We start from the raw sequence: 16695 nt of genomic DNA, 5'->3' as shown, positions 1-16695 counted from the left end.
AACTTTTGTAAAGCTGATGGCAGGCAACACAAGGGCAAGGATTGCACTAACCACTTCTGGAGATAACAATCTGAATGAAAACTTTTAGAAATTCACGGTCCATCAGGTAAAGATCCTAGTTTGCAAGCTTTGTTATTTAAATTAATAGCAATATCATATTTAGTAAAAGATTTGAAATAGGGGCCTAGTTCATATTTTGCTTGAAATTGGCTAAGAATTTAGAAAGATTAGAACTGCTCTAGAATCTAGGAGAAAATGAAAGCTCTACATGGTTAATGCCATTACTCTTCATTTAGTCACTGCCTGTATGTTTATATTCATATAGCTTTCAGGGGCGCCTGGCTGGGTTAGTTGGTTGAGAGTCTGACTTTGGCTCAGGTCATGATCCAGGAGTCCTGGGACTGAGCCCTACATCAGGCTCCCTGCTTAGTAGGAGGCCTGTTTCTCTCTCTTCCACTCCCCCTGCCTGTGCTCTCTCTGTCAAATAAATGAATGAATAATCTTAAAATTTTTTTTTCATTTCATTCATTTAGTAATCAAAGTATTTACCAAATGCCTGCTATGTGCTGGCACTGTGGAGGTGTGGAGCCTATAATAATAATAGCTAATACTTATTTAACAATTTCAATGTGGTAGGCAGTGTTCTAAGTACTCTGCATATATTAATTCATTTAGCCTTCACAACAACTTTTATTCTTGCTACAGACCAATAGTTACCCAAGGTCACACAATTGTTTAGTGATGGGAGCCAGTACTCTAACCCAAGCAGTTGGCTCCATAGTTAATGCTCTTACCCACTATACTATAGTACATCTGCGGTAACCTGTGTTTCTGTGTCTGTCTCCCATAACATTAAATGTTAGCTTCTCTTGTGGAGATCCCACTTGAACATCTTATGTCCACTCTGCATATGTCAAAAAATTAATTGATAGGGTGAAAAATAGCCATCTCTTTGTATTCCATATGCCAGGCCAGGATTGGAATAACTGATTTAAGTATAGTGTAGAACCTCTTGAGTTGAGATGTCATCATTTTTGCAGTCGTGGCAGAGTAGAAGACTCTCAAAATAACTCCAGTTACCTCAGCTCCTTAGGGACGATGGAACCACTTCCTCACTTCCTTTCCTAATCCCTGGGGAAGGAACTAGTAAGAAATACTGCTTCCTGTAACTTCATGCTGGCATCAAAAAGATTGAGAGGCATGATAAACAAGATCTTTACCCTCAAAGAACTATTCAAATGGAGATCAAAGTTACTCCAAGAATACTTTTCATCCCGTGGCCATTTAGTAAGCTCTCTGGTGGTACCCTCTTTAATAGCCACAGAAAATATGGAGTATATCATGTGTCCAGACTTGGTCACTCTTTCCAAGATTTTTGGCTTTGTCTCTTCTTACTGTTTCACTTTAGAATATTTAACATGATATCACTACTGCAATGTGGGACTCTCATAGATGAATTTTAATAATTTATCACTTGAACTTTTGAGAGATACTCTCTATATGTTAAAAAAAAAAAAAAGAATCAAAAGACAAAACAAGGCCAACACTTCAACCAACGTGAGTGAAAGCTTTGGCAAGATGTATAAAAGTAACACTAAGTCCAAGATAAATTGAAACTCTAAGCACATTTTGCTTGCATTCCGTCCTTGTTTCTAATTTAATAAATGTTTCCCAGAATGAAGTTTGAAAAAAATATATATATATATTTAAAATGCTTACTTATTCCCTTTTGGGTTCTATGTCAATTGTGTACATTTCATAAATATAAACATAAGACATATTTGCTAAGGAATTACATTTGTTGATGTGGCAGCCTCGTGGCTTAAAGTATGAAAAATTCATACCTTGTCAATTATGAATTGCATTTTCTCCCATTTGTATAAATATGGAACTTGTTTGAGTACTAGCTAAAAATGTACGTGATACTATTTTAGATGTGAGTATTGCTTAAAAAAAAAAAAGCCTCACCCTGCCTTAAGAGGTCAAACAACATCTAAAAACTATAATCCTTATAAATAAATTTTTAAAAATCTGCCCTTTGCTCATTTCTTCATCTTTCTTATTATTATATCCAATTACCAACCCTATCAGTCCATTTCCTTTGATTTATCTTTCATTCCAATGAGTGTGATAATAGAAAGGCAGCATGAGTACCCTTTAATACTTATGGATTTTTTCAAATTTAAACATCTTCCTTGCTAAGCAGAATTTATGCACTGACTAACTCCCACAGCTATCACCCTGGATGCCCTCTTCCTATTTCATTACCATTTTGTGGATGAACATATCATTGGTATGGTATTTATCTTGATAGATAGTGAAAAAGGTCTTGCTCTAAAAAGCTATGCCATGTTTCTAGCCCTTGTTTATGAGGCATTTTCCAGCAGAGTTGCCTATACTAAATGGGGGTCCAACTCAGATCATTGCTATTTTCCCTGAGTAAAATGCTATATATGCTGTCAATTTAATTAGAAACTGGCCCTTTGTTCTATCTTCCCAATCATGTTACCCATTATCTCTCACACCCTAAAATCATATCCCCCAGTGAATAGGCTGTTTCTCCAAACATGCTTATCTCATTGCTTCCAGATAACTATCTGTGACTCTTTTTCCCTTTCAACTGCTTATAGTCATTTGAACACCTGTCATCACAGCTTCAGGTGTGATTATATCTAATAATACTTGATGTTTGCAGTGGGTGCCCCACAGTTACCGCCACATACAGAAATTTCTGACTAACATTTACAGAGCTTTTTGGCATTAGAGTAGTCAAGTACTGTGTTACCTCTTTCTGTGACGTCCTGGTGAATAACTCAACACAATCAGCTAGTATCTTGAAAGAAGGCCTTAATTATTTTGGGGAGCCTTCATAGCCCCACAGTACTGCCCTTTATTCCTCTCTTCTGATGTTATCTCCCTAATTTAAATTCTAATATCAGTGTATCAATTGACTAATATTCAAGTTAAGTTCCTAAAGGAGTCCATTTGTTGACCAAATTAAATAACTTTCTTTAGCCACACAAATTTAAGGTTGAATGACTTCCTTTTCTTTTCTTTCTTTCTTTCTTTCTTTTCAGGGAAATAGCTAGGAAGCATTAAAATATGCTAGGACACTAAGATATTTACTAAACAAAATCATTCTAGTTTTTTCTGCTTGCTCAGCTATTCTATTTGCCATAACCCATGAATTTGGTACAAACGCAGCAAGTCTAATTTAGTTATGGGCAGTTGATATTCAGAAGCCATCTTCCTTGATGTCTGAATTTTTGTGATGAGTTCCTTCCACTATATTACAATTCTGATTTCCCATCAAATTTATTAAGCTTTCTCTTCTGTTAAAATCCATCATTTGTCCAGCAATAGGCAGTAAAACCAATAATGTCTATTGATGTCTAATATGCCTAACTTTTTTGTAAATTAAGTTATTAAAAACAAAGTCTTTGCCAGTCCTTTCATTTATAGATGATAAGGTATACTCAGGAAGATCTGACCTGACAATTCAGAATTATTTTAAAAATGCCTGTCATGGGCCAGTTCTTTAACATTAGCCAGAAGATGAACTCTTCTGGAAGAATACTTTGGGAATATAGTACATTAATGACCCAGTGGGATAAACACTTGACCAACAAAAGACTGCATTTGAAAAATTGCTTTTTCTTAACTTGAGCATGCTTTATACAACATAAACAGAGTCATTACTGCTGAGATATGCTGCATCTCTAATTTCATTTTCACAAAACTTCAACATACCTCCATAGAATCCAGATTAGTTTTCTCAGTAAATAACTATGACATTACCATTATTAGTGTTCATAGGAATTCCCTCTTTAAAAGCACAACAGGGAAATTACTATACAGTATCTCCACCCCCAGCAAACACATAAAAATACAAATACACACACACCCATAGATAATAAAACATTAAAAAATGATAAGAATAATCAAGAAAATGCTATATCTGCATCTGTGATTTAGCTATTTGACCAACTTTAACTAATTTTATGATATTTCATTATTTTTAAAATATAGGAAAATATTAGCAATCAAATATTATGAGAAAAGTGTCAACCTAATTATGAAATGAAATTAAGATGTCAAGCAGTAGAATAGTGTGAATCATTAATCTTAAATTCTGTATTATATAGAAGCAAAAAAGATTCCAGAGAAAAGGCTCAGACTGCATGCTATGAAATATTTCACTTTAACATGTTCCTAGATTCTTTTCTGGATTTTTTTCCTTTTCTAATAACTCAAATTTTTAATAACTAGAGTTCGATCCTTATTCATTTGCTACAAGCCTAGCACAGCCTGTGGGACCTGAAAATTGATTTGATGAAGTACAACCAATCTTTTTATAGAGAGTGGCCATTTCTAAGCTCTCCTAAGCTTTGAAATTCTTGGTGCTGTGTTGTAGAATCCATTAATATCACAGAGGGAAAGTGAAGAAAGATAGTAATGCAGGGATCTAGGTACATATGCTTTAAGCCATGATGCTGTCTACGGTCAAATGGGTGGGTATTATAATTTCCTAGGCAATGGTAAATAACTAGTCCAGTCTCCTTTCAAAAGTGACTAAGCTACTTCGTGAATGTGTCTTAGAAGCTATACAAATTTCATAAAACAGATTACTGAACAAAATATTGATATATAGAAACAAATGGTTTTGCAGTGTCTGCTATGAGTAAAGCAATATATTAGGCACAGGGGATAACAGTGAATATGACAATTATTGCCTCTTCTTTTGTGGAACTTATATCTGTGGCAAAGATATTTTGGACAGATAATCAAATTAGTTACAGTACTGCAAAAGTTAACATTCAGGTTCTTTATATTTCTATAATTTTATAGTTTTTCTATATGGATCCTGCATATTTTGGTTAGGGTTATTCCTAGAGATTTTATGGTATATAGATATTAGTATTATTCAGAGAATTTTTTCTACTATATCTTCTTTTCTTATTGGCATGTTGACTTTTTAAAATATTTTTCTAATATTTCACAGCCTTACAGATTCTGTTTAGAAAGATTTTAGAAGGCATTTTTGGATTTTCTAAGAAATATTCTCTGCAGTTACTAATGACTTTTCCCTTTTCCTCTCCAGCAGTTAGTCCATTATTTCTGATTTGTGTGTTACTGCACTAGCCAGAAATTCTAGAATAATGCTGAATAATGAGATTGGGGATTCCATCCCTCCTTGATTTTATGAGTTCAGTTTTTATAATTACTATTACATGATGTGATCTGTCTTTTTAGATATCCTTTTTTATGAGAAGGAAGTATCCTTCCGTCCCTCATTTTTTTTTCTTATGATTTTGTTTGTTAGGAATGCTTTTTTCCCCCTAAGTTCTTAAATATTATCTGTCTCTCAGTTGGATAAAGTACCATTTCAAGTAATTTTTTTTTCAAGAGGAGCATTTGGTGCTACAATTGTAAAATTCTTCAGTAATTAAGAATTCTGCTATCATCACATATAAATGGGATCTAGAAGGGCATACAATTCTTAGTTTACAAGTTTTCTCCTTAAAATGCCATAGACAGGTGGAAATGCAGTTGTACCGACACTTGGGGAAGTGTTTTGGCAGTTTATTAAAAAGTTAAACATACATCTACCATATAATCCAGCCATCCCACTCCTAGATGTCTACTTAAGATTAAGGGAAATACACATTTACACCAAACCCTGTAAACAAGTGTTTATGGTAGCTTTATTCACATAGCCCAAAACTGTAAACTAACCAAGTGTCCTTAAACCATTCCATACAATGGAATATGGCTCAGTTCATACAACAGGTTGGGTGAATTTTAAATGCATTTTCCTAAGTGAAAGAATGAATACCTTATATGATCTAAAGAAGACAGTAGTTGTGTGTTGTGTGATTTGGTTTTACATGGTAGTCTTTAAAAATACTCTTAAAAAGGCAAAAGTACAGGGAGGAAAACCTATCAGTGGTTGCCAAGAGTTGTGAGTGGGAGGAGAGATTATCCGTAAAGGGATAACTGTTGTTTTGGAGGATGATGAAACTGTTCTGTAGGGAACTATAATGATGGGCATATGACTCCATGCAGAACTGTAGACAACTAAGGGTGAATTTTATTGTATGAAAACAACAAAATCAACTAGGATATGGGGGAAAATATGGAATGTAGATGGTGACAAAAGTAACTATATTACAAATGAATCCCATAACTACACTGAGGGGAGAAGGGAGCTGAGTGAAATAACTCTGGAAAGCAAACAGCATTTTGACTGAATACTCTGCTTAGGTATGGAGGTTGAGTTAACAAATTATAGAAAATGGGAGTTGTGTTCCTTCAGAGAAGGAAGTTGTGTTCCTTCAGAGAAGGAAGTTATAAAAAAGAGGCTAGAATGAGCTGCATCGTGTATGAAAATTGGAAGTATCAGTATGAACTTACTCTTTTTAATTGCATGTGAACGATAGAGAAATGACCTCTGATATGTATATATGCAGGGGCTAATATCCATACTTGTATTTCCTAGGTTCATCTACTGAAGGTCTAGAAGGTGTTTGAGTAGCAATGAGCAAAGCCAGCATCTAAATCTTGGTTTCTAAATTCCATTCTCCAACGAAAGAAACAGGACTCCTTGGGATAATACCTGGGTGGGGCAGGGAGAACAATGGGAGTGTATCAAAAGGGCACGTGAGCCATCCTGAAAAAGTTGCCAACTGCCAAAGCTAGAACAGCTTGAGCAACAAAATAACAATAGCATTGGATTATAATCAAATAATTAATTTTTAATGAATGTATGCCAATATAATTAATTTTAATGAATGTATACTAATAGAAACAACTGAATAAATGGGGAAGAAGTGACAACTCTCCCTTAAATAACAATGACAATTAATAAATATGAGGGTTTGGGGGAAACAGAAATTATCATTAAAATGCCACAGTAATAATTGCCACACAATGGATGCTAAAATTAGTGGGTACAAAAATAGCATATTTGCATTAGCTCAAAGTATCTCCCCCAAATATTTTTAAAAAAGGAAAAATAGTAAAAACGGTAGAGAATCCTAACAAACCCTAGCTTAATTAAGTATACTAAGTAACATTGCCAGTAATAAGACATACTGATACTCTTTAATCCGTGATGTGATACACTGAGAGGGGCACACAGCCTCTACGATCTTCCTTCCCAATAATGCATAGTCTTAAACTAATCACAAGAAAGCATCAGAGAAACCCAAATTGCAGCAGAGTCTACAAAATAACTGACTGTGAATCTTCAGAAGTATTAAAAAGAAACCTTCAGAAGTATTCAGAGTCAAAGATTCAGGAACTGCCACAAATTGGGGGAGATGGAGACATGAAAACTAAATGCAGCATGGGATCCAGAAACAATAGAAGAACATTAGTAGAAAAAGTTTTGAAATCTGCAAAAGGGTATCTACTTTAGTGTAATAGTAGTGTCCCAAGGTTAATGTCTTAGTATTGATAAATGTTCTTTAGTTATATAAGATGTTGAACATAAGGAGACTCTGAGAGAAGAAAAAAAAGGCTGTATATATGCCATCATTTCGTGGCTCCACTGCTTCAAACAAGTTTGAGGCTAACCTAATCTTTGTCCCTTTTTAAAACCTGCTTTACTTTTTTCCTGCATGGATGCTTTAAATCTGTCTCTTGAAACTGAGTCCCATGTTATCATTAATTTGATTTTCTTTAGTGCCAATTTAAATAATTCTTCCTGCCCTCAGATGTTATTACCCACTTCCATTTTCACTCTGGCCTCTTGTTATATATCATTGTTTCTCTTTTTTGCCTTACAGATTGTAACCTAGGGCTTTCACAGTTTGTTCACAGAGGCTATGCCTCGCATCTACTGAGGATCTATCAGCAGAGTGAGTGTTCTAACATTTTTGTCTGATCTCCACATTAAGGTTATAAAACCTTTCTGTCTCTCTCTGTGTGTGTGTGTGTGTGTGTTTCCAGAGTGGTTTTTACTGTTCCCTAAGCTAGAGCCTCTTTTCAGAAGCATCATTTGGGTTCTTTGGATCATTCATCTTCAAAGTAGACCATTTTAATCATCTTGTGATTCGTGGAAAACCACTGACAACAGGTATACTGATTAAATTTGAAGTTGGAGTTTCATTGGGTAGTTGGAAGAGATTTTATTAGGCAATGTCAGCTAGAGCCCATTTTAAATCACGAGCTACCTATTCAAAATGTCTGTGTTTTCAAATTACTGATTTTAGCAGTGTCTCTCAAGATACTTCTTTTGAGGAAGAATATGTGCATTGTAAGCATTATGTCTGGACTCTCTATACTCCAGAATCAGAAAAAAGAACGTGAAGCAATAATTTATATTTCACAGGATAATTAAAGTAAGAAATTTGGTATTTCTCCATGAAGAGAATTATGAAGTTAGATAGTGGCCTGGAAACTGGTGAAGCTGATTGCAAAATGAATACTTAAAAGCCCCTCTGATTTAATATGCTCTTGTTTCCATTCCCTTTATTCTTTACAAAGACAAAGAGTCCTCTGTAAATATTGCTTTAAGGATTATCAGGCTTCAATTTTCAAATTCATCTGAAGGCCATAATTTAAACCATAATATTGGCTTTGCAAATGCAAACAGTGATTGAACCCCTTTCCTTTAGCTAATAGGAATGCCAATGAAATTAGAGTCAATTAAATAATTGCTTTATTAACCTAATGCATTTCTGCTGTAAGACATGCCATGGCACTTCCAGCCAGGAAGAAAGCTAGGAGAGAACAAACCTGCAGCAACACAAAGAGAACGGAAGCCAGCATATTTTAAAAACTTGATGTGGTGGGAGAAGTTGAATTCTTGGTCTGTCCATTTCATGCTTTGTACTTTAACCCCGGCTAAAGATGGAAAGGTCCTCAGGGGGCGGTTAAAGGTTTTCATTTGGTTTTGATGCTACTTAATGTGGGGCCATTATGTCTCCAGGTTAGGTTTAACTGGACTTTCCTCATCTTTCTCTTTCTGGACACCAGCTACAGGGACCTGCCTTCACCTCTGTGGGCTGAAGTCTAGTTGTGTCTCTTTTATGGCTCTTCATTAGTGACTCACCATTGCTGACAGAAGGAGGTTTTAACTCCTTATCAGAACATACAAATCCCTTGATGATTTGAATCCTAGTCACATACTCAGCCTCGCTGATCCCCATGCTTCTTCCGTCCTACCCCTTAGGAGGACCTCCTGCTCTTACTACAGACTCTGCTGGCTCACATCTACCCTTCTTTGTACATTGCAAAGAATAGATGATTTTCCCTGTGAATTACTGCTCTTTCAGGATATAAGTTGAAAGATCCCCTCTTCAGTTAAGTTTTCTCTGTCCACCTGTCTCCAGTCTCCTCCTGTGCTTCCCGCAGGCAAGTTATCCCATTCTTTTTCTTTGGTTACACACAAGTATGTGATTACTTACTTCCAGTGTTACATACCTTGAAGGATTATATGCAATTATTTTGTACATCTTTCTCTCCTATTATGTTGTCCCCTGCCTTTTCAAGGGTAGGACCAAACTGACTATCTCAATAATTTCAGAACTTAGTGAAGTACTTGGTTATACTGCTCAGCAAGTGTTTGGAGAATGAATGAATAGGCAGGTAGCACATTGCTATCTCTAGAAAGATACAGAACAGGTTCTTAGTAGTTACTGCCTTTCTTATAGCTGACACCCCTCTTGCTCTGCACCAGCTGTTCCTATGTTCCCGAGCATAGAAAAACAAGAAGGATTTTTTTTTTCATTTTGTTTTTTTCTGACCCAGATTCAGAGTACATCAAAAGTACAGTCAGTTTGTTCCTTTGGAAAGCTTTTATGAATGTTAAGGGTGGAAAGAAGGGAAGAAGCAGAGCACAAGGAAGGATTACCGTGCTTCAGGTGCTAATATATGTAACATTAATATTATCTCATTTAATCCTAAAACAACAATTCAGAATAAATATTATCATCCCCATTTTTACAGTTAAGGAAACTGGGATTCTATATATACTTTGTATCAAGCCACACATCTGACCAGTGATCAAGCTAGAATTTAAATTTCAGTTCGCTAATTCAGAACTCAGTTCTTTTCTTAAAACGTGGGAATTAAAGAACTTTTAATTCTACAAAACTGTGATGACCCATTCTTTGAGAATTCTCAACTTGATGCAGTTTGTTTTCCAACCTTAAACACAAGGACTCAGAAATGTTTGCCTATCATTTCTATTATACTTAGCTTCATTTGGTAGTTATTTTTAGACATTTACTGTGAGCCAAGCGACAAGCTGTACGCTTGGAATGTAAGCATGCCTAAGAGACACACCATCCCTCTACTCAAGGAGTTCTTCTGCCATTTTCTTAGAAGCATTCTCATTCTGGAAAGCCAATCTACTTGCCATCCCATTTATGGTTTATTTATTTATTTTTTTACTAACTTTAAACAAATTAACCACTCACACAAACATATACCCTATACTCTTTGTATTAATGTCTGCTTTCTTTTCTTATTCTAAAAGGAAACACACTGCATCTTTTCCATGGCCAACAAAATCTCCTATTCTATATATATGCAAATATTTAAGAAGCTTATGTAGAGATTTTTATACTATTATATAAATTATATTAAAGAGGAGTGAAATTAATTTTATAAAATGCTCATATATATATATATATATATATATATATATATGAACACACACCCATTACAGGTATGTATATGCATGTGCATATAGTCTTTAGAAAGTATTAAACTTTAAATGCACTGTTCAAAGAAACCTTACTCTTTGGTATCTTTTTAAATCATTTCATCTTAAGTTTGTACCTTCTGTACTTTGCCCATGAAGAATCCACAACTCAGAATGAGGTGACCTCCCCAAAGGAAAAGCTGGCAGCTAGGGTGTATCTGTTTTCTATGTAACACAGCACCCCAAACTTGGTGCATTAAAACAACAAAATTACTTCTCTAGGAGTTTTGTTTGTCCTGCCTAGTCTCACTCACTGGAAGATCAGTTGGATGGGCTGAGTCTGTCTGGCTTTTATACCAGTCTTCTTCACAATATGGTGGTTTCAAGATTCCAAGAGCATAGCCCTAACACAAGTATTTATCAAGATTCTTCTCTTTACTGAAGTCTACTGACCAAATCAAGTCATTTGGCTAAGCTCAGAGAAAATGTAGGATCCTGGGAGTTGTGATTCATTGAGAGGCCATTATTCTAAAATATACCACATCAAGTATCTTTATAGCATGCTTAAAATTGTATCACATATACTTCTAAGGCTGAGGATATGCTTAATTAGCTACAAAGAGCCTTGAGGATTCTGACAACTTATTGATGAATATATATCAAAAGAATATAAAGTTTGGTTTAGAGATGTATGCATACATTTAAGTGCTTCTCTGAATTTGTAAAGAAACCACATATTAAATATTTTTCCTCTTTTGATTTCATGTGCCTTTAGATGCCCACCACATACTCTACCTGTAGCTACGAGAGCAAATGCCAGAGCCCTTCCTTTATTTCAGTTTTTCTCACATTACGAGTGCCTGGAAGGACTGCTCCTATATCCCGGTCTTATTTCAGCAGTTAATACTCAACAGTTCTGCATTCAGCACTATAAGCTTGCCGATTCAGAGTACCTGGACTGCATTTTCTGGACAAGCACAGATCAGAATCCATGTAAATTCCTAGGACAGATTATTATGATGCCTAACAAGTAGAGACTTGGAATCATCTGTTCAAGGTATTGGCATAGGAAAGGGCATAGGACTTAAAATTAGAAAACAAGAGCTTCAGTCTTACCACTGACCATCAAGTCACTGAGTCTCTCTGCATCTTAGTTTTCTCATCTAGGAAATGGAAATAATAATAATAATAATAGCTACTTTATAACATTATTTGGAGGATTAAACAATACAATTACATGAAGGACCATACAGCACTAAACAAATGTATTCGAGGCCCACACTGCCTTACCTGAAACCCGTGAGGTCATTTTCAGAATTTAGATTTATTTAAATTTTAGGAAGGGAATACAGTGTATACCCTGTTTATTAAGTAACATTTCTACTAAAGTCTAGGGTAGTACCTTATACCAAACACATTAATATATCTGCAGTAAACCACTCGTTTCAAGTGGAGTGAATTAGGACTATAGATTTATAAAGACTTAGAGCTTAAGAGCTTTTTGTATCTTAGAAATGCAGATAAGGGATTGAGGGTCTCTATTTGTTTAATACATTTAGGCCATTATTATTATTATTTTTAATTTTATTTATTTATTTGACAGACAGAGATCACAAATAGGCAGAGAGGCAGGCAGAGAGAGAGAGAGAGGAGGAAGCAGTCTCCCCGCTAAGCAGAGAGCCCGATGTGGGGCTCGATCCCAGGACCCTGAGATCATGATCTGAGCCAAAGGCAGAGGCTTTAACCCACTGAGCCACCCAGGTGCCCCCATTATTATTTTTTTTTAACTATACAAAACCTTTAATAGTTAAAATTGCTTTCATATAATATAGATAGAGTATAAATGATTCACACTTTTGTTTTTATGGTTTTCTTTCCTTGCTGGTATAGGATCTTCATAAAGTAATGAATAATATTTGTATTTGGAAGAAAAGAAGAGGTGAGAGGAGATTTTAAGGACAATGAAGTTATGAATGTGTGATAAGCAATTAAACTAATTAAACACCTATAGGTTGGCTTATATATGGAATATATTGTTAGAGAGTACGTGAAAAATATACTATAAAGTTAGGAAAGCTGTGCACTGTGTGCCCTGCATTCACTTAACGTTATTGGGGAAACAAATTCAATGTAAGATCTGGTCTCTGCCCTCAGAGACCTCACAGTGCAGTACAGAGATAGAGCCAATGTGCAAACATTAAGGAATCATTGAGAGCAAAGCATTCTCCAATTCATTAGAAATTTGAAGGTATGGATATGAAAAAAGGGTTAGTATGGATAGAAGCTGCCAGAGAAGGTTTTACAAATTAAGGGTACTTAAAGTATGCCTTCAGTTTGGATAGAAAAAAAATGACTGAGCAACAATGTCATTTCAAGTAAAACTATGAGAATGGTAACATGTTCCAGAGGCAGAGAAGGGCCAGTGTATATAGAACAACAAATGAATCTGAAGTCATGCAGTAGAGCCATTTGTAGAGGGATTTAAAAACCTAGAGGGAATATTTGGACTTGATGGATCATGTAATAGGAAATCACTGCAAGTTCTTGAGCTGAGAAATGAAATCCTGAATTAGTATAAGCTTAGTTTGACAGTGAAATACAAAGGTGAATCAGAATTAGGAGAGACTGGAGACAGGAGGCTGTTGAAATAATCCATGCAGACATGTAATAACGGTAAGTCTTAGGAAGGAAGTGGTTGTTAAAAAGGAAGAAGAAAAAGGTAAATTTAAAAATCTGGTTAGAAGACATGAAGACAAACAAAAAAGAACACTGGCATTTTTACCCAGTTCAGATTCACATTGACAAACCAGTTGATGGAATTGGAGACAGACAGTGGAAAGAAAGAGGTGGGTGGTGGCGGGAGGATGAAAAACAGAAAACTCGGGCACCTAGGTGGCTCAGTGGGTTAAAGCCTCTGCCTTCAGCTCAGATCATGATCCCAGGGTCCTGGGATCAAGCCCCACATAGGGCTCTCTGTTCAGTGGAGAGCCTGCTTCTTCCTCTCTCTCTCTTCCTGCCTCTCTGCCTATCTGTGATCTCTGTCTGTCAAAATAAATAAAATCTTAAAAAACAAAAAACAAACAAACAAAAAACCGAAAACTGAGGACAGAAAGTCATTTTTTAAAAAAATATTTTATTTGTCAGAGAGAGAGAGAGAGCGCACAGGCAAGCAGAGGCAGAGGGAGAAGCAGGCTCCCTGTTGAGAAAGGAGCCCTATGTGGGACTGGATCCCAGGACACTGGGATCATGACCTGAGCTGAAGGCAGCCACTTAACTGACTGAGCCACCCAGGCATCCCAGGAAGTCATTTTTTTAAAAAGCAAATTACAGGACCTAAACTCCCTCATACTCTACACTAAACTCCCTACATACTCTACATTAATCAGTGGTGATTAATGTCCAAAAATGATGGTGACTCCCAAGTCATCACAACATTCTCAATCATCAAAGAAAACAAATCTAACAATGTACACCAGGAAAATATGACAGAACACCATGGTAACACATTTTATAGAGACTTTTCACCAAGTATTTGAAACAAAAACCTGAAGAATCACCCAGAATTAATTTAGGGTTATTCAGAAAATTCAGTTAACTAGAACATGCCCTTCCAAAGCGTGCAGGAGAGCCCAAGAACACTGGAATGGGAAGAGACTGAGGCATTGATTTCAGTTCGCAAATATACAGACCTTTCTAATTGATGGTTAACATCTGTTAAAATGTTCTTCCTTAAGCCATTCTGGTATCTCTTTAACTCCTACCCACTAGTAAAAATTATCTTCTAAAACAGCTCAAAAGACCATCTCCCATGGTAGATAAATTACTAACTAGAGTCAGAGGTGGAAGATGTTACTGAGAATAAAGAGGCAAGAGAAAAACTTTTTAGAATGGGGGAACTCTGCTGTACCTTGATTGTGGAGATACAATCACACAACCAATTTTATCCAATTTACTTGTATGAAATTACCTAATTCAATTAAACTGTCCAGTTAAAAACTTCAGAACCAAGATCATCTCCCATGGTTGGTAAGAGACCTTCAAATATTTGAAAAGTAATATCGTATGTTTTCTTAATTAATTCTACTTATATATTTGGATATTTAAGATGGAAATACCTGATTTGGAATGTGCTAGTAAATCTGCTCAGCACAGAATAGCTAGGAGGATTTTGTTTTCTTTTTTAAAAAAATAATTATTCAACAACTTGAATATAATAAATAGGAACCAAAATAAAAAATAAGTAGATAATTTGATAGTTACTTAGATAACGTCTCAGGTTACAGTCACTCATTTAAGAATATCATCTTAGATGGGACGCCTGGGTGGCTCAGTTGGTTGGACGACTGCTTTCGTCTCAGGTCATGATCCTGGAGTCCCGGGATCAAGTCCCACATCGGGTTCCTAGCTCCACGGGGAGTCTGCTTCTCCCTCTGACCTTCTCCTCTCTCATGCTCTCTCTCACTGCCTCTCTCTCAAATAAATAAATAAATAAATAAATCTTTAAAAAAAAAAAGAATATCATCTTAGATATATTAACTCTCCTTAGTTCCACAGACCTAGAAATGCCCAGTTTTCAATGCAGTGATTTAATATTAGCTCAGAAAATAGTATTGAAGCTCAAAGAGTTGAAGAGACCCTTTATGAAAGAGTAAATGGAAGCCAAAAGAAGCAATAGATTGGGCATTTGCAAATAACTATATTGGAAAGGCACCATTTGCTTAATATATTGACTTGTATTCAGTGGATGCTTCTGTCTCTGTAACATTTGACTGTCTATTAGTAATAGTAGTAGTTCTGTATCAAGTTGATTAAATGGACCACTAATGTAGGTAACATTGGGAAAAAGGCATTTTCAAGAGGTACATAGAAAGGCAGACAAATAAGAACATACTTCTTTGTTTCCCTGATAATTACAACAGCGGAATCACATTGCCCTTTCCAGTGCAGCATGATTTGTAAGCTCACTTAATTGCATGTTTCCCACCAGTCGCTATCCTTTATCAGCGTTCTTAGCTGGAATTATTACAGTCCAAAAAACAAAGAAGAAAACAAAAATCACAGAATAACTTCTATATGATTATATCCTTTGGTAGCAAAACCCAGGATGCTCTGAATACATTCTTAAAAGAGCAATGTTTTCTTTATAAAGGAGGCTGAATCACTTCTAAAGCTTTTAGACAGCTTTGGCCCTCCTTTGGCCTCTTCCATAAAAAGAAAATATCTAAATAGTTAAATGACTAATAGGCTTATATTTGTAGACCTTTTGACTAGGCATTATTTTTAATCCTGTAGTTGAGGAAAAACTTTAAGTACAAATCTTTAAAAATGAAAACATATAGTACAGATGAAAGACCTCATCTAAATTATACCACTGAATTCTGGGGAACTCTGTGTTAAAAAAAATTTTTTTTAAGGAATTTTTTACTGAAGTACTATTTATAATGCCATAAAATTCATGAATTTGAAGTGAATAGTTTAAAGAATTTTGGTAATTTCATACAATTAAAATGACTGGACCTCCATAATTGATATACAGAAAAGTTTCCTCATGCTAAAGTTTTTTCATGCTTCTTTGTTATTCAGTAACATTTTCCAATTTTGGCTATAGGCAGTCACTTGATCTACTTTATGTCATCATATTTTTGCTTTTTCTAGAATTTCCTATTGTTGGAATCATATAGTACCTAGTCTATGGTTTTTAAATTCTACCATTTACCACATTTTTGAGATCTGTTCATGTTTTGGGGTTATTAAATATTTTGGTCCTTTTATGAAGGTCCTCTTATAGTATTTTCATAATAGTGGATATACCACGGTTTGATTACCCATTCAACTGGTGATACATTTTAAGGTTGTTTCTCTTTTGGCTACTATGAATAATGCTGCTATGAACATTGGCAGCAACATCTTTGTGTGGAAATTTGTTTTTACTTCACTTGGGTAAAATACCTAGAAGTGGAATAGCTGGGTTCTGTGGTAAATATGTATGTTTAACTTTATGAAGTACTTTCAGACTCCTTTCCAAAATGGCTGTACCATTT

The 16695-nt window shown here is 35.5% G+C and overlaps 1 protein-coding gene and 1 long non-coding RNA gene across 5 annotated transcripts in view; one reads left to right on the top strand and one right to left on the bottom strand.

Annotated features, from left to right (window-relative positions):
- Window positions 1–16695, bottom strand: part of KIAA0825 (KIAA0825 ortholog) — a 410770-nt gene that overhangs the window by 20862 nt on the left and 373213 nt on the right. The window contains exon 21 of one of the 4 annotated variants that reach the window (XM_013044496.2): window positions 11771–11817. The exons of the other annotated variants lie outside the window; for them this stretch is intronic. Coding sequence (XP_012899950.1) covers window positions 11814–11817 — 4 coding nt within the window. The 3' untranslated portion in view covers window positions 11771–11813. The remainder of the gene's footprint in view (window positions 1–11770; window positions 11818–16695) is intronic. 4 annotated transcript variants of the gene reach the window in all.
- LOC106003543 overlaps window positions 1–16695 on the top strand; it is a 101084-nt gene that overhangs the window by 51262 nt on the left and 33127 nt on the right. The gene's annotated exons all lie outside the window — the stretch shown is intronic.

Source organism: Mustela putorius, unplaced genomic scaffold (genome assembly GCF_011764305.1).
Source record: "Mustela putorius furo isolate JIRA1106 unplaced genomic scaffold, ASM1176430v1.1 tig00537350_pilon_pilon_pilon, whole genome shotgun sequence".
Taxonomy (NCBI): domain Eukaryota; kingdom Metazoa; phylum Chordata; class Mammalia; order Carnivora; family Mustelidae; genus Mustela; species Mustela putorius.
This window is presented reverse-complemented; position numbering and strand designations above follow the sequence as displayed.